The following is a 16,552-nucleotide window of genomic DNA, read 5'->3' as shown; positions in this document are numbered from 1 at the left end:
TGCCCGTGCAGATACCCTCTTACTCACCATTCACATACTAATGCATCATACTAACATGCACCATTTTGAAATCATCGTCTCTCTGTTTCGACCCTTGATGCTTTTCTAGCTGACCCCAATGCGCCTCGTAAGCGCAGAAGTCGCTTTGGGGAAGCAAAAGTTGCAGAGGTCCCAGGATTGCCCACTGCGGTTTCCTCCGCGGGTGTCTCGCTCAGAGATCTCGATAACTATGCTATCACCATGCGTCTTGAAGAGATTAACCGCAAGCTTCGCCTAAATGATGTTGTGCCGCCCGAGCGAGAGAGGTGGGCCTGTTCGAAGTTCTGCAATTCATCAACAAGCTCAATGTGTCCGTTCTTCTAGATCTCCTTCCCCTCCCCCTACATATGACTCACACGGCCGCCGCACCAACACTCGCGATATCCGTTACCGCAAAAAGCTTGAAGAAGAACGAGTCAGACTAGTCGAGAAAGCGATGAAGAATGATCCTAATTTTCAACCTCCTGCTGAATATCACCAACAGAAACGGTCTCACCGTCCACAAGACAAGGTCTACATTCCCGTCAAAGAGTTCCCGGAGATCAATTTCTTTGGCTTGCTAGTCGGACCTCGTGGAAACAGTTTGAAGAAGATGGAGCGCGAAAGTGGTGCTAAAATCAGTATCAGAGGCAAGGGCAGTGTGAAAGAAGGGAAGGGTCGCCCGGAGGCATATGCAGATGATGCCGAGGAGGATCTCCACTGCTTGGTCATGGCTGAAACTGAGGACAAAGTTGAGGCTTGTGTCTCAATGATTAACAAAGTTATCGAAACAGTGAGTTGCGGAAGCATTTCCGTCCGTTACGGTGCGCCGACACATCTTTCCCGCAGGCTGCTTCGACACCCGAAGGCCAGAACGACCATAAGCGCAATCAACTTCGAGAACTCGCTGCTCTCAATGGCACATTACGTGACGACGAGAACCAAATCTGTCAAAATTGTGGCAACCGGGGTCATCGCAAGTACGACTGCCCTGAACAAAAGAATTATTCTGCCAACATCATCTGCCGCATTTGTGGTTCGGCAGGCCATATGGCCCGTGATTGCACTTCTGGCAAGGGAGATCCCAATGGATTCATCAGTCCTACTGGGGCAGGAATGGGAACGCCAGGGGCCGGGCCAGGCGGCGGCTTCGACTCGGAGTACGCCAAGCTGATGGCCGAACTCGGTGAAGGCAGTGCTGGTGTTGGAGGTGGACAAGGTGGTGGGGCGTCGGGGCTTATTGGTAGTGGCTCTAAGGTTCCGCCATGGCGCCTCCCAGAAATGTGGATCCAAAACAACCCACGCCCTTCACAGGGCTTCACGCCTGGATTCAGTCCAGGAGGATACTATCCTCAACAAGCATATGGAGGGTACACGGGTGGATATCAAGCGTCTTATTCGCAACCCGGGTTTGACCAACAAGCCGCTTACGCTCAGTACTACCAGAGCCTCCAACAACAGCAGTAACTTGTTCTCCTCTAATATATATTCCCAGTGGGCTCCTCCTTAACAAATCCTCCAGTTTTAGCACCCGCGTTCTACTCAACATCGCATATCGGTAAAACGGCTTCCATTCCACGGCCAAGTCATTCATGTTGCGATCGCTGACACAATTACTGACCGACCAGCTGTTGCTGACGTGCTTTGTGGTTCACCCTTAACACATCCTTTCTCATACGCTTTCCTTCGGGTCCAATGGGCGCTTGCCCTCCGTAAGTATAATGGCTTTTGATTATGGGATTTCGTAGGATGTATCTGTAGTGCCGGTTAATGTCCATGCATTATTTCTGCCTCGTTCAGTAAGTTCATGTGGCTGATGCAGCCGCTGGCTACTTTCTCCGTTTGTTTCCGTTCCGTTTGGCGAAGTCACCCGGGCCCATCTTACGTTTCGGACCACTGGGCATTACATCCGACATACTGGGTGGTAGATTCTCCGCATCTTCTGATCGAACAAATACTGCCACGAAGAACCCATTAGTGCGATCCTCCTCTGGTGAGGTACGAATGAGTGATTCAGCATCATCTATAAAGGGTTAATCATCGCTCGCGTAAGTAAAATGAGGGCAGAACGGAAACAGCCAGGGAGTCTTCCATTGGAATCTGAACCCCCGCATCGACTGAACAACATACCAATCCGAGCGACTACTCACCAGGGCAGTTCATTTCCCCATGCAGTCCTCGCCTAGCCCAACTGGGCAAGACAAGGGAACGAGGAGCTAGGCGAAAATGCCGTCGGATGGCTACTTCCGACTTGAGCGCCTGTCGAACAACGTGCTCGTTCTCCTGGGGGTGCACGCTGGATTACAAGACAATAGTCGGGATCATCAGTGATGGCGTTTCCCGAAATCTGAGCTTCTAACGTGCCTGCATGTCGAGTAGACGATCTTTTGGGCGTTGGGAACTGAGAGGAGCTAGCGTAAGAAGGCATTTCGGATCCAAAGCAACGTCAAACCTCAACGTACACTTCATTGCATGGTCAATCATACGCAGTTGGAATTCCGCCAATTTCAAAAGCCGGTCGCTTTGAGCGCCTCCAGAGTCGGAATCTTTTCAGCTCAGGAGTTATGAGCACAAGAGAAGGATCCGAAGAAGTAACTAACACTACCGTTTTCCATTAGGTAGTCCATGCGATTGACTATCCCCGATCCACTACAAGATGGGTCTATCAGGCTGTGTGAAAGAATCTTAGTTGATGTGTCTACTATCTGAAGGGAAGGATGCGAACATGTGCGACACCTTCCCATACTTGACATCCAAGGGGTTCGCACACAGAAAATCCGCACATGTCGCTTCTACGTTCTCGCAACGAGCTTTGGCGAGCATTTGTTCCAGTGTCTTGAATCGCCGGCTGTCACGCTCGAAGGCATAAATCTGTAGTATCTCCAATAAGAATGCATCCGCGACACAGATAATGAAAGCTGAGTTGGCCAGTACTACAACACGAAGTACGCACCTTGCCTTTGTTGCCCATCATGACACTTAGATGAGACGTTTTGTTCCCGGGTGCAGCAGTCGCATCGATAGCGTGTATCTCCTTGTCGATGGGCGGAGCGAGGAGGAACGCTGGGAGGCAAGAAGCTTTATCCTGAAGTATCAACCTTCCGTCCAGATATGCAGGGTCATTTTGAAATGATACGGATGGATTGAATGCGAGCAGGTCGCTGATGTGCGGATCCCAGTAAACAGTTTCACTAATCGAAACCAAGAGGGGAATCTGACTTGAGCTAACAAGGGCCTAAATCAAGGGGATTACGCACGGATCCAGTTTATGGGGGAGGACTTCGCAATCTGGGACTTTAGGAAAGGTCCTCTTGAGATGGATGAGTATTTCATGCAGAGAGCCAGCGTTCCTGTTCACCCGAACGTATCTGGGGATATTGGCTGTAGTTTGGCTGTATTAAATAAACATGTAGTTTAGAGCATCATTGGCGAGCACCTGTACGAGTATCCGTCGATACACCAAGTTGCGCATTATCCTTAATGCCTCGTTTTATTTTGATTTTAACGAGTTCTGAATGCAGACGAGTTTTGTGCCTCAGTATGGCCCGCTTAATTGGGCCATCCCCTGCTTGGATACCTTTTGAGAAGAGAAGATCATGCACCAAAAGTAAGGCCAGATTGGTGGAGGTTATAAGCTTCCTCTCCTCTCTGAGCAAAGACGCTTTCTGAATAATTTCAATGAGAACTGGTTTATCTTTGAATTCAAGACGACGGACTCAGAGCTTCCCGTAATGCCGTAAATGAAGGAAGACTCACATTCCAAAGTGCGAATGACAGCGGCCGACATCCGCTTACGATCTTTCTGGTTCACTTCAGCGAGTATCCCTTTAATGGACCCTTTCTTCGCGACAATTCGGTCCAGAACATTAGCGGCATCGAAGTAAAAATTCATGGAGGAATTCTTGGTTCTGAGCCAAGCGCAAGAAACAGGGGAGACGCGGATGTTTGGCAGGCCTTTACCCAGCTAAAACTCCAAATCACACAGAATGAAGAAGCACTCCGATGTAGTCCCGTGACCAAATCTTCAGTCTCTTCATAGAACTGCATGCGATGTCGCGCAGACTGTCAATGAAGCCTTCCAGCTGGTGTAACCGTTTCTCGGCCAAAACCAAAGTCACCTTGCCACCAACTCCGCCTTCGAATTTGATCATCTCTTACTTGCAGAGAGATATGGAGTCTCTTTGCAGTAGATACCTAGATACTTGTCTCGTGAGGCCCCATCCCACCCGAAATAGCGGACTTCTTCCTTCGATCCCAGAACAGCACATCCCTATTTTCGCATGAAGTGCACAGGTGTTGAGGCTCAGCCACATACGAACCAACGCGACGAAATGCATGCCCGGCGTGAATGGAAATCTTTCCCACACCGGGTTCTCACCAGAGGCCAGATGGTGGACACTTCACTATCGGAACAAAAGATCGGCTTCGCAGAATACCCGAACAGCATTCTATCGGGGTATTGTTCGGCCAGCTTTATACTTCACTACTTGATTGCTGCTTGTTCCAACCTTTATCTGGTACTCTGTATGTATCGCTTAGCTGTCTTTTCGCATGACTCGCTAGGTGTTGTGCAAGGGTCTCCTCAATCATTTAACTTACTACTGATGCAGCTTCGGATCAACGGGCTTCTGACTAGATAGTCATCTTATCAGGGATCCATAATCCGTTCAATTTTTCCCGTTTGCTCAACTATGGCACTTGTGATGCACCCTGGTGTTCTGACGGAAAGTACTTCGTCGCTTGCGACCCTGATCCACCCACCTATATCCACTAGCTTGAACCAATGGTACTACAGTGACTCTGTCACTCCACGAACCTCCTCGAATGGCGCCTGTTCTTACAAAAGGCCATCCTCTCCATTCGTACATCCACACCGTGTGACAGCACAATCTGATCCGCACCCTCAAGAGGTACTTGTTGGTGGCGAACCCAGGCCGTGTTACGCTGATACGGATCTTCAGTCGTCGTGGCATGTAAGAGTGATGGCAACAAGCCATCTGTCGAAATCCGAACTCTATCGAACTCCCACGTTACGGATCTCTTGATACCTGGACATGTCCATCGGTTGATTGATTCCATCATCGATGTGATAAATTAGCATGTGACTCAAGGGACGCTGGGCATACAGTAATCTCATCGAGATTCATCATAATGAGTCGGCTTAAACGAGAAACGCGATTGCGGTGCGAAACCACTGGGATAATCATGGACATCAAGACTCTGGGACTTTTATGGACCCCGGCGGCCCTGTTCTTTTTCACACCAACAACTCATCAGTGATGAACTCCCCAATGACTTATTTTCCCATCATGCTATTCCCCACAATATTCTTCACTGATTGCAGAACCTATGCATTTCCAGATGTGGGCTTTTCCTTGACACGGTTGGCACATATCAGCACCCCCTGACGATAAAGGTGTCTGTTCAAGAACTTGGGGGCACTACTAAGGAATATTCAAGCGGACTATTTTGGATGGCGGATCTTTGCCAGCTATCAGTCTCCTTGATCACTTCTACACGTGGTTCTGCTCCGGCGTGCCATGAACAAGCTCTTTGGCCGCTGGGACAGTATCGCAGCGTTTTCCATCGACTCTGTTCAGCCTTTCCCCCCCCCCTCGGTATGCCATCGACAACACAAATAGTGTTCCATGTGGTGTACACCAAGTTAATGAGCGGTACGTATCCTATTGGCTTTCGTCCTGCAACTGCCGAACACCAAAGAACTGAAATTGCACCGCGAGAACAAAAGTCCTCACGAATCGCACGCCTATATTTGATATTCGGCGCTATTTTTGCCTCCAGGCTTCTTCACACACACTCAGAAGGAAGAACCATGTGCGCGTCCTTAATTAACTCAATTAGGAGGTGGAAAATTTGTCATGATCTCCAGGATTATGATAATCGAGTTCCACATGCACAGTCAGCGACCGGCGCCCGCGATCGCATCGATTATGAATATCTACATACTGTGTTTTCTCGAGCGGGATATTCTACTGTAAAGTGGCTAAATTCGTAGGCTTGGCCTCGGTGATCGAATTTCACATTGATCACCATATTGCATAGTTCGCATGCGTTGGACGGCGCGTGCCTTGCTTCAGCCGCGGGTTGGCGGCTTCACGAAGCGTGCGCGAGTCGATATTTCCGACATATAGCCATGCATACCCGTTGGGGCCAGACAGCCATTACGACTCTTCGGCCTCAATCGCTTCCTTCTGCCCTTAAGTAATACCCGATCATGACTCTCAAGCGACGGATGGTCACTATCATCAAATATCATATCAGTTCCCATGAAAGCGCATTGCCTTAAACGATTTGCCGCCGGCATCCGTATCCATGTGGAACGCTGCGATTGTCATTGTTGCCCAATATTGATTCAATTCTTCGAAAGGTTATTAGGATTAGTGCCAATATTCTCGAGTTGTCGTCCGGGCTCTCGAACCTTCGGTGTTGAAATATGTTACAACAGCCTCGCAGCGTACGCGCCATCTCGAGTGTTGCGCCCGCGCAGCACCTCGTTGCGTGCTATACCGCGTAGTATATTCCGAGTTGGGATCGATCCAATTCGTATGGCAATATGCGAACTAGTAGCAGGTTTACAGGGTCGGTTCAGCTCAAAAGATCAAAACGCTCACAGTCGGTTCTGTGTACCTTTTGATGTCCAAAGCACCATTACTCTTGTCGACTGAATTCTGAATGTGAGTCATTTGTACTGTCTCCTCACCGCAATAACTCCCGAACGAGAAACACCCTCGTTTCTGAGCCGCATAACGTTCGTACCGTACCTACCAAGGAGCCCGATTGAGATTGAGTTCCCATGTACGGCCACAAGCGCTTTTGCACCGCACACGTTGATCTGCCCAGTTAATTGCATTGCCCGTAAACGGTCTAATTCAACCCAACCACATTTATCTTTTCCCTCTTCCAGAATTCACTCGTGAAGCCCATGCAGTCACCACGCCTCATCTGACAAGCGAGCTGGTTTTTCTCAGCCTAGCCCCTTTCTCCTTCCTTCTAATCACCACCGAACACCTTCTCGCCTATATATATTCCCCCTTCTCTTCCCAGCTATTTCCCATTTTCCGATATGATCCCCCCTAACCCCCAAAAGTCAGCTCTGCGCAAACGGAGAGTACACGTACATACATCGCTTCGGTTCTAGGTCGGACCAACCCACCATTGCCACTCCCAGGAGACCTTTGTAGGGCATGAAATCAACTGCACTGCATTCTTACGCGGAAAAAGCACAGGATGAGGATCCGCACACAAGTGCATTAACATGAATTATTTACGTACATCCCCTTTCCCTCAACACTGATCAGATCAGATCATCTCATACTTTTTTAGGCTTTGAAGGGGGAGTGCAAGTGCAGTGCTTTATACCTACAAAAGAATTGGCTGTGATGCCATTACGCCCTGTAGTTACGTCCCACTACTCATGCATGCACAGCCGACGCGACGGCGGCGTGTTCGTGTCGTGTTGATCAGGAACAAGAACCAAAAAAGCCATGTCAACTGATCGAAGTTCACTCACAGAAGCATGGTAGCTATGCAAGGGATCCAGGTAACCGAAACGTTTAGGTCTTGGCATTTGCACGCCAAATTAAACATCAACCGCAATCAACGAGAACGTACAAAAGCGCCATGAGCGCCAACGGTGATGAGTTGATAACAATGAGTTGATGCAATAGGGAGGTTACAATACAGTGCAATAAGATAGATTGAACACAAGCGCGCGCGCCGAAAGATCACAGAAAGGCGAAATAGTGAGGGGAAACGCTATACTATAGTGGGACAAAGCACTTTTTAGTCTTCAACCAATCCATACACGTCAGAGAGAAAAGAGATCCTGCAGCGAGACGGGCAGGAGAGAGTTCGTATTCGATAGGTTCATCGTCCGTTCCAATAACCCAGCCCAATCGCGACCTGTCAGTCTCTGCCCTTTTCGTGAATACCAAACCAGATCATCAAACGACCCAATCCAAAGCAGAAGACCGGAACAAGGGGAAACCAAATCAGCATAACAACCGCACAGATGAAAGGACGCCAGGATGAGAAAAAGAGAAGCCGAAGAGGAGCCGAGAAAGGAAAGAGGGGGACGAAAGGGGACTGAAGGGATAACACAACAAAGCAGAAGTAGCGAATCACCACAGGACGGACGATAAAGGAATCTCCGCCTGTCTTACCCAACTATACATTGATTCCACCTACGCCCACGCCAAACGACAAACTCGGCAACGTCACACTCCCACCATTGCCGTCACTGCTTCCACCAACGTTCCCGCCCCCATTCCCGCCAGAACGGCCAGATGAGCCACCAGTACCACCAGGTCCAGCTCCGAAATGACCTAACCCCCCTAGGCCCAAGCCCAGCGGTCCAGACTGTGAAAACTGATGCAAAGAAGGCAACGGAATCCCTCCGAGCGATGAACCACCACCGCCTGGTCCAAGCTGCTGCTGCGGCTGATGAGGTGAATGGCTTAAAGTCTGCTGCGGAGCACTCAGTAGTGAAGTCGGGGTAGGGGGCGGAGGTAACCTCCCCGCAAGCTGATGCTGATTGCCGCTGTGTGGCGATGGGCCTCCATGATGCGAGAAATGCTGTAATGTGTGGTGAGGCGAATGTCCATGACCGTGTCCTTGCGAATGGGAAGGATAAATCGGAAGTGCGGAAAGACTGGGTATTGAGGTGGAGCCCCGATCTGACAACAGTGGTGAGTGTGAACTACTCGTGACGCCATTGAGGATTCCACCTCCACTGGTTGTACTGCTACTCGACGTTGATCCAAAACTATTTCCGGACCCGGCGGAGCTTGTCGAATGTTGATGCATGAGCCCCGGCTTTTCGTTCAAATTTCCCGGGCTCTGATCCGAGTGAAGTTGATGGGGAGGCGCAAACGGTGAACTAGTGTAGTTATTTCCACCGCCTGCGGTCGTATTATTGCTCGGCGAACAGCTAGGGTCGGCAAAGTGACGATGGTGAACGGGCGGTGCAGTGGTTTGATGTTGATGGTGGTCCGCGCGAGTATTCGAACTTGGTGCGTAGGAGTGTTGTGTATGATGCGCTTCATTAAAGCTGAATTGAGAGGTGGAGGGGGACGGCGTGGCAGACGGGATAGAATGTCGATACGCGTCTGTTGAGAACAATAAAGGGCCAAGAGAACCAAAAATTACAAGGGGAATGAAACAGACAAAGAGGGACAAATTGGACAATATTAGTGTGAAGGGGGGGGGAAGTTAGAGAAGGAAATACCAAAGCAAGAGTCCTTTTCGTTAGAAGATACCATAGGTAGATGAGCGATGTGTGTAGTAATGCTCACCAGCACCAAGCTCTGCTGGATGGTTCGACGAATGCTTCTGCGAGTCCCAGGACGAATAGTGTAGACTTTCGCCTGAAGACTGATGATGTGGTGGCGATTGGTGCTGACCCCATCCTCCTTTCCCGATCATCTGACTGCCCGCGTTTGGGCCCCCACCTGCACTGACAGTTGCAGAGGCAGCAGCAGCAGCAGCGACTGCAACAGCCGCCGACGAAACAGGAGATGGGGTCGTGCTACTACTCGCACTATGATGGTGATGAATTTGTGTTCTCTCCGTGCTAACGTTCACGTCTGAGGAACACGATGTGGACGAGGTTAAACTAGTGCTGGTGTTCAGCGAAGGGAGTTGGTTTGAAGGGTTGGGATGAGATTGCTGCGGTGTGGATGGTTGTCGTTTGAGCGATAACAAGTTTTGTATCATTTGAGGGCTGATATTTGATGACCCTGTTATGTGGAACCGCGGAAGTGCGGGGAGAAGTGCGGGGGAGAGGGTAGGGATTGGATTGAGGATGGAGATGAAGATCAGGGTCAAGATATTTCAGAATATTTCATAGAGTAAGAAAAAGTCCTCGAACCAAGTTCAGATGAAGGCAAAAACGCACTACCTGGGGGTGGTGACATGTAGCAGGTGAGTTTACCTCTGCCTGTGGGACCAGTACCGAGCGGGGGACGATCACTCGGAGGTAAATCGAGTGCCGCTCGGAGACGAGCGTTTTCATCCTCGAGGATGATAACTCGTTGTTCTAAGGCCTCTAGGTGTGAGGCTCGACGTGCTCTGAAAGCGCGTTGAACATCTCTCGCTCTGTTGGGGGGGAGAGTGTCGTCTCTTTTCCTGCCGCGCTTAGAGGTTGAAGAGGAAGATGTTGGTGGTGATTGACTAAGAGAGCTCATGATTGACAGATAGTGGCGTTACAAGAGGGAATAGGACGAGGAGGAGACTGGGAGAAGGGTTCTGCGGGAGTTAAGAGCGAACGGATTTTGTTTGTTTGTTGGTTTTTTTGGTGCCTGTGTCTCGAAGCATTCTGAGGAATTTATATATACCATGAGTTTTCAGGTACCAAAAAAATAAATCTAATGAAAGGGAAAGAATTTAAGAAGAAAACGTTGTCCTTTTAATTCAATGTCTGACTAAAATTCAATAGCCGACGTATGATTCACTCCTCCCAAATTAGAAATAAGAATAAAATTACAAAATTATATTTGATCCTTGTCATAAATGGCAGGACCCGGAGGGATAACCAACCCCGCAATTCAGTTCATTTTAGTTTCCGTTTACATTCAATAAGTCCACAGAAAAAATTTCAACCCCGAAGGAAGGAGAACCCGATCTCTGATAATACAGACATTAAGCACAATCGTGCGCTACAGTCACATCTCAAATTCCCGGCATACCAAGGGCTAAAGGGCGCTTGCTCATGAGCGCACTCGATACCCTCAGGCCTGAAGCATTCGCGCATAGCAGTTTGGACCCGACATTCCAGAAAGGGCCCATATCAGGTTTGCACGCTTACGAACACCCCGTTTCTCACTCAATACAATTCCCAGTAACTGCTAAGGTATTAATCCTGCATTGACACCCAGCAACACCCAATAGCACATATACATCCCTACGATACTGGTAACTTGGGACGTTATTCAGTGTGATCATCTTACTTTGCCGCTTCCTTACTTGGGCCCATCCACCCCACAAAACCAGTGCCAACGTCCACTTACCCAATTGATGGGTGATCGACTATCAGGAGCAGCTAGTATACGTCTACAAGCGCACGCAGTTGCATGCGCGGTTACTATCGATGACGTCCAGCTGCGAGCGCCCGTCTTCGTCATCGCCCCCCTTGGCCTCAGGGGCCCCTGAAGTAAAAACATACACAATGTATGCAGCATCGCACACAGCGAACAGCGGGAAAACTCGGCCTTCCCCATCAACTCGCTGGAAATACCCCTGTCTCTCCCTTTTAGGGCACAGCCTCAACGCTCAACAATATTCATTCAGATTGGAAGCCAGAAAAACAATCCGGATCAGAGCGCGGTAAGCCCGTATCCGCTTGCGCCTATGGGCCAGCTTTCAAGTTATCGTACGTCGACTCAGTTCCTGTGCGCTGGTTTACATATGTAGTGGACGAACTAGTCTAACTTGGGGTGACTGAACAACGCTAGGAACAGCCATCTCGAGATCAACCCGCGCGGGGCTGTGCGGTGAATCTTCAATTCAATTCTTTCAGGACCCGAATTACATCTTGGCAAGCACTGACTTAAGTTCTCACAACTCTGCAACTATTGGCTTCGATAAGAAAACCAGCTTAACCGAGGGCATTGCCCATCACCTCTTTCGCCCAAGATTACTCATTCGAGTTTACTGACAACCAGTTGAGTCAATGCTGTGGGCCCAATCGATTGTGGGGTCACGTAAGTAGAACCGTTTCTTACACCACAAATGGGATGGCTCACTGTCCCATCACAACGTTGTCCCTCACGCACCCTCAGATTACGCGCACATTCAGGACGAAAACAGAAGTCACTAAACTCCGATCAACAAACACAAATCTCGCTTTTCCTACAGAATCTTCCACGCATTTACTCTGGTTCCATCCGTGCGAGAATGTGTGCCGACAAGCTATACATGTACCACTCCTCCCATACAGTAGGCTTCACAAGCTGGTGTCACCCGCTCGCGCGCTCACAATAGTTTGGCCATCCCATAGTCCTAGTGCCTCCGATTTTCCACAATCTCACACACACGCACACATGCACATGCACATGCATTCATTCGACCCCTATGCACTACCCACAACAGCACTCTGAATTACCGCCCTAACTCACCAATCAAAGCCCATGCCCAGAACTGAAGCCCGTGGACATCATTCCTGCAGCCGATCGATCGTGAAACAACTCAGAAATGAAGTCGGGCATATTGGCCCTACCGTCGGGTCGGTCACCCCATATCACCATCGCAGTTACAAAATACCATAACGACGTGCGTGCGCTCACGCTCCCCATATAATTCCTAATTCCCACCCTAGCCTGTTCTACATACCAACCCAAACCCTAACATCTATCCACTCTATCAGATTTTGGAAACGTGCAAGAAAAAAAGCTGCTTCCAGTTGATTCCACTGGCATGGTATTCTTAATGAGAGTGTACGGCACCCAATCCCACATTAGCCACACCATACATACCCTGGACCCCAACCCACGGGCCCGGGCCACACACGGGCGGTTCGGGCCCAGACCCTCGTAAGAGCTCCAGCCAGGCAGCAACCGCCAAACGGTCAACAAAACACGCAAACGTTCACATTCCACACATATTATCACGTTACGTACTGCGCATACTTATCGCGATCTCCGGATCATCCGCAAACCCCACAACGTGCAGCCCCTCGATCCTTCTCTCCCAGTCACCCAGGCACTCTGGTGACACCCGACCGAGGCACAGCCGATGCCACAAGGCCGAAACTAAAAGAAAAAAAATTACCGCCCAACTATTGCTATCTCCGGGTATATGTTCGCTGACCGCCATTGATATGTGACTCCCCCGCCCCAACTTCCACGTCTCGGCCGGTCATTGTTCGGACAACACGATGGAAAACGGGGATCCTGTAGAGTGTGTAATTAAAAAGAAAAAGAGCACGAACCGCCCCAGGCTAATTAGCAGAGCGCTCAAGCCCCAATATCACATATTGTACTAGGACTCGTCATTCCGCACTAGTCCCCCACCTTATTAATAATTCGGAAGATAATTGGGTCATTAAATTTCTCAGTTGGGCGCCTCTCCGCATCCAGAAAAAAATCGTGAATTGCAAAGGAAAAAAAAAGATATGTAGATGAAGAAAGATCAAGCAAAGGGGAAAGTTATGTGTAGATGTATGTTACCGCAACAATCCGAAATGATTGCAGCAAGAATTGACGTATACGGTTGTATTGTACGTAGAATGAAGAGATGGGAGAGGGGGAAAACGACACTTCATTCCTTGGAAGGCAATGTCACCATCATGACTGCCACCAAAACGTAGAGGATAGCGGTGCAGAATCTACTCCATCCTTGGTCATTTCGAATTTTTTTGCTTCGCCTCTGCCTCCGCCACCCGCAGCACTATCGTCCAACTCCGTCTCCTAACCCTCCAACCATTGCTTATTTGCTTATTTGGTCTCACCCTGCTAACCCCAACTTTCCCCTATTGATGGATGCATTCAGGCGTTTCCTCCTCGTCGTCGTCGTCGTCATAGAACCTCGGTTGAGACCGATGTCCATGCCCATGAGAATGAGAATGTCCATGATTATGGTGATGATGCCCAGGTCCAGATCCAAATCCAAACCCTTCGTCTTCGTCGTCTTCGTCATCATCTTCCCAAGACTCGTGGTGCACACGATCCTCATACTACGTGAAATCAAGAATAGCCCATCAGATGACAATGAAGGGTTAGTCAAGTGAGAAGAAAACTCGCGTATGAAAGCAACGAAACAACAGCGACTTACGTCTTCCATATCAGCCCCTTCCCACTTTGCCTCATCCACAACACTCGGTTTAGGGTCAAGATCTTCCTTCTTTGGGGGAAGCAGCGCCTCCAATACCTATCAGCAGCCGGGAAAGATTAGCGCTCATTAATCATGACGTTATAAAGAATCACACAGAAAGCCCAAGAGGGTGTGTAGCAGGTAAGGAAGGGAGACGAGCACAGAAATGGCGGGGGATTTCATCATGGCGATGCCAGGACCAAAGGAAGCTGAAAGCAGAACGTCTGGATGGAGGGACCAGTGCGGTGGAAAAGGGGGGACTGAGTGGATGGGTGCACAATGGGCGTCAGAAGCGAGGCTATGGTTCAATGAACAAGGACACCGCGCTAAGGGTCGGTATTAGGGGGGTCTGAGCGCCTCTTGAGGTAAGGCAACGAACTATCCGAGTCAGAACGTTCTCGACGGTTGATGTATCCCCACCGCCGCGACAAAATTGATAGGGGAAAAGGTCGTAAACTTGTCTAATGGACATGGATGGTATCCGGGATGGCGTGGGCAAATTTCAAATTCGAGAGCATGAGAGCTAAAACTCGTATGCAGACCAAGCGCTCGCAGCGCTGATCTGCGTAAAGGTGCTGATTCATGATGGGTGTCTCGCCCGATATTGACCCAGAGGACGGAGCAAGTTGAATAACACCGCCGACGAAAGCACTGGACACCGAGCGATGGCGGAACAGCAGGCGAAAGGGAATAGGATTTGGAATGGGGAAACGCACCTTTGCATCGATACTTTCAAACCACTCCTTAGTGGGCATTTCCACTTCGAGCGTGACGAACAAGTCTCCTTTCCCATTACCATCTCTATCAGGCATTCCCTCTCCTTTAATCACAACCGTTTCACCCCCCTTAACAACCTCACCAGGTCTTCTCGTCATGCGAATCCCTCGTCCATCGAGGTGTTTGAGGATAATGCGAGAGAACCCAAGAAGCCCTTCTGAAAGTGTGAGGGAGACGTTTGTATGTAGGTCTGACGATGTGGGCGAAAGTCGGGAGAACATCGCGTGGGGAGTGAGTCGCAGGACGAAAACTACGTCGCCTGTTTCAATACCTGGCTAATGAATATCGAAACAGATGAGTGGAAGGCATTTTCCAAGCCCATTCACAGCCAGGCACACAGATTTTGGGGGACGTGTTAAGGAGGTTCAGCAGTAATGGGGACGATCTTTTCAAGAATCGCGCCAAAACAATCCTTTGCGGAGTTGCAGGGCGGAATCGTGATCTCCCCATGGCTACACCTTGACCAGGAAGCGGGGATCAAGAAAACTGGCACTCGCCTGCTGGTCGCCTGCACCTTTCATTACGATTTTTTGGTTATGAGCCATTCCCTTTTCGACTACTAGATCCACTGCCTTTTTTTCTTTGATGGTTTTCTTTCCCTTGCATTTCTTGCACCTGGGAAGCCACAAGAAGCGTGAGTGATAAACCAACTTCAAATCTTCAATGAAAAAGCCGTTATTAGGCAGTTTCGCCCTGGCACGAACAAAGCCCATACAAACGATGGCCTCAGAATAATGACAGAGGAGTGGGTCATGAGGAGGGTGCAGACCGCTGCGACGGAGTGATTCCAGACGAAATGCAGAGCAAAGAAAAGACAATGCCGGATTGCCACCTACCGGTCCCGTTCCTTGATTCGGGTTCCCTCTCCATCGCAATCAGGGCAAGTGGCCGTAGCGACCCCCATTCCTCTGGGAAGCTGTGAGAGCAATATGAGTAGTGCGTGCATTTTGAGCGGATGTCGAAGTGTGAGTGCGAGCTAAGATCAGAGTTGAATTAACCACTCAACTACTCGGGTCACTGGTACAGTTCCACGTCCGTCGCACTTTATGCATTTCGAAGGTTTGGATTTCGGCTTTCCACCGGTTCTGCATAATCAAAGGCGTTAGATACATACGTGTACTTGCCATGTTGTGACCTTACCCGGCACAGGACGTGCACAGTACGTTTCTCTCGAGATTAAAACGTGCCGTCTTTCCATTGTATAAATCTTCCAGGGTGACATCATAAGGTATAATAGAATCCTCCCCCCTTCGTTTGCCCGAGAATCCACCTCTTCCGGGTCCGCCCATGCTGAACGTGAAGAAATGCGAAAATAACTCTTCGGGGTTTACTCCTGCACCGCCCATATGCGAGCCATTCAGCCCTTCGGGGCCATACCGGTCGTATGCCGCGCGCGAATCGGAATCGGAGAGCACAGAATACGCGTGTTGCAAGGTTTGGAACGTCTGCGCCGCTGTAGGATCGCCAGGGTTCTAAGACGAGGCGCATGAGAAAATAGTTCCACGTAAAGGGGAGCATTAAAACGTGAAGATGGTAGATGTATTGGATGAACCGCACCTTATCCTGAGGGATTAAAGGGGTTGCAGTTAGATCAGCCACAGACTTGAAGATTCGGATGAACACGCACTGGGTGATGCTTCATGGCTTTCTTTTTATACGCGCGCTTTATATCGTCTTGAAGTGGATTCCGGCGTATTGAGCCACCAAGTACAACATTTGGAGGTGCAGGACTGCTCACCAGGGGTCGCGTCCGGCTGAACTCCAAGGAGGTCGTAATACTCAGTCGAGGACATAGCAAAAAATAAAGAAATAAAACTCTATTTATTCTAGAGAGGATATGTGAGGCTATAATGATGCCCAAATTGAGCAGGGATGTGCACGCTCGGGATGTGAGGCGTAGGGTTTTGGTTTTCGGTACCGGAATCAAACC

The 16,552-nt window shown here is 49.5% G+C and overlaps 8 protein-coding genes across 8 annotated transcripts; 3 read left to right on the top strand and 5 right to left on the bottom strand.

The window, feature by feature from the left end:
- Positions 1–108: 108 nt before the first annotated feature.
- EI90DRAFT_3241746 (uncharacterized protein) lies at positions 109–1,729 on the top strand (the record flags this gene model as incomplete). Its single annotated transcript, XM_039066534.1, has 3 exons — positions 109–305; positions 364–811; positions 868–1,729. Coding segments are annotated over 3 exons (1,263 nt in total), but the record flags the coding sequence as incomplete, so codon positions are not given.
- Positions 1,730–1,951: 222 nt separating this feature from the next.
- Positions 1,952–4,023, bottom strand: EI90DRAFT_3151166 (S-adenosyl-L-methionine-dependent methyltransferase). Its single transcript, XM_039065705.1, has 9 exons — positions 3,775–4,023; positions 3,455–3,712; positions 3,276–3,399; positions 2,972–3,209; positions 2,744–2,889; positions 2,624–2,688; positions 2,481–2,564; positions 2,383–2,419; positions 1,952–2,314 (listed from the first exon to the last, which is right to left on the bottom strand). Exons 1-9 carry the CDS (start codon positions 3,908–3,910, stop codon positions 2,161–2,163), a joined length of 1,242 nt encoding a protein of 413 aa, XP_038921281.1. The 5' UTR covers positions 3,911–4,023; the 3' UTR covers positions 1,952–2,160.
- Positions 4,024–4,709: 686 nt separating this feature from the next.
- On the top strand, positions 4,710–5,116 carry EI90DRAFT_3117478 (uncharacterized protein; the record flags this gene model as incomplete). Its single annotated transcript, XM_039062998.1, has 2 exons — positions 4,710–4,928; positions 4,997–5,116. 2 exons carry the CDS (start codon positions 4,710–4,712, stop codon positions 5,114–5,116), a joined length of 339 nt encoding a protein of 112 aa, XP_038921280.1.
- A 137-nt stretch (positions 5,117–5,253) lies between these two features.
- EI90DRAFT_2270312 (uncharacterized protein) lies at positions 5,254–6,169 on the top strand. The gene has a single exon (XM_039052793.1). It carries the CDS (start codon positions 5,492–5,494, stop codon positions 6,032–6,034), a length of 543 nt encoding a protein of 180 aa, XP_038921279.1. The 5' UTR covers positions 5,254–5,491; the 3' UTR covers positions 6,035–6,169.
- A 1,769-nt stretch (positions 6,170–7,938) lies between these two features.
- Positions 7,939–9,198, bottom strand: EI90DRAFT_3037478 (uncharacterized protein). The gene has a single exon (XM_039058782.1). The coding sequence runs from the start codon at positions 8,842–8,844 to the stop codon at positions 8,206–8,208; it is 639 nt and encodes a 212-aa protein (XP_038921278.1). The 5' UTR covers positions 8,845–9,198; the 3' UTR covers positions 7,939–8,205.
- A 767-nt stretch (positions 9,199–9,965) lies between these two features.
- Positions 9,966–10,184, bottom strand: EI90DRAFT_2861796 (uncharacterized protein; the record flags this gene model as incomplete). Its single annotated transcript, XM_039053806.1, has 1 exon — positions 9,966–10,184. A coding segment is annotated over one exon (219 nt), but the record flags the coding sequence as incomplete, so codon positions are not given.
- Positions 10,185–10,730: 546 nt separating this feature from the next.
- Positions 10,731–11,350, bottom strand: EI90DRAFT_3037475 (uncharacterized protein). The gene is made up of 2 exons (XM_039058781.1): positions 10,889–11,350; positions 10,731–10,829 (listed from the first exon to the last, which is right to left on the bottom strand). The coding sequence occupies exon 1, from the start codon at positions 11,253–11,255 to the stop codon at positions 10,998–11,000; it is 258 nt and encodes an 85-aa protein (XP_038921276.1). The 5' UTR covers positions 11,256–11,350; the 3' UTR covers positions 10,731–10,829; positions 10,889–10,997.
- Positions 11,351–13,423: 2,073 nt separating this feature from the next.
- Positions 13,424–16,551, bottom strand: EI90DRAFT_2270038 (uncharacterized protein). Its single transcript, XM_039052792.1, has 10 exons — positions 16,361–16,551; positions 16,250–16,296; positions 16,180–16,185; positions 15,763–16,094; positions 15,629–15,707; positions 15,459–15,538; positions 15,120–15,237; positions 14,562–14,897; positions 13,807–13,902; positions 13,424–13,708 (listed from the first exon to the last, which is right to left on the bottom strand). The coding sequence occupies exons 1-10, from the start codon at positions 16,413–16,415 to the stop codon at positions 13,505–13,507; spliced, it is 1,353 nt and encodes a 450-aa protein (XP_038921275.1). The 5' UTR covers positions 16,416–16,551; the 3' UTR covers positions 13,424–13,504.
- Between the last annotated feature and the right edge of the window lies 1 nt (position 16,552).

The sequence above is a fragment of the Cantharellus anzutake genome (genome assembly GCF_015039405.1).
Source record: "Cantharellus anzutake strain C23 chromosome Unknown EI90scaffold_6, whole genome shotgun sequence".
Taxonomy (NCBI): Eukaryota; Fungi; Basidiomycota; class Agaricomycetes; order Cantharellales; family Hydnaceae; genus Cantharellus; species Cantharellus anzutake.
Note: the sequence above shows the minus strand (reverse complement) of the source record. Positions and strands in the feature narration are given on the sequence as shown.

Excerpts from the sequence above, each read along its gene's own strand:
- EI90DRAFT_2270038 (XM_039052792.1), bottom strand. The coding sequence starts at position 16,415 with ATGTCCTCGACTGAGTATTACGACCTCCTTGGAGTTCAGCCGGACGCG. Across the intron at positions 15,708-15,762 it reads CTGTGCACGTCCTGTGCCGG|AACCGGTGGAAAGCCGAAAT; the intron begins GTAAGGTCACAA and ends TTGATTATGCAG. Across the intron at positions 15,539-15,628 it reads CTGTACCAGTGACCCGAGTA|CTTCCCAGAGGAATGGGGGT; the intron begins GTTGAGTGGTTA and ends TTGCTCTCACAG.
- EI90DRAFT_3151166 (XM_039065705.1), bottom strand. The coding sequence starts at position 3,910 with ATGAATTTTTACTTCGATGCCGCTAATGTTCTGGACCGAATTGTCGCG. Across the intron at positions 3,713-3,774 it reads TGTCATTCGCACTTTGGAAT|ATAAACCAGTTCTCATTGAA; the intron begins GTGAGTCTTCCT and ends TTGAATTCAAAG. Across the intron at positions 3,400-3,454 it reads ATCGACGGATACTCGTACAG|CCAATATCCCCAGATACGTT; the intron begins GTGCTCGCCAAT and ends GCCAAACTACAG.
- EI90DRAFT_3037478 (XM_039058782.1), bottom strand. The coding sequence starts at position 8,844 with ATGCATCAACATTCGACAAGCTCCGCCGGGTCCGGAAATAGTTTTGGA.
- EI90DRAFT_2270312 (XM_039052793.1), top strand. The coding sequence starts at position 5,492 with ATGGCGGATCTTTGCCAGCTATCAGTCTCCTTGATCACTTCTACACGT.
- EI90DRAFT_3037475 (XM_039058781.1), bottom strand. The coding sequence starts at position 11,255 with ATGGGGAAGGCCGAGTTTTCCCGCTGTTCGCTGTGTGCGATGCTGCAT.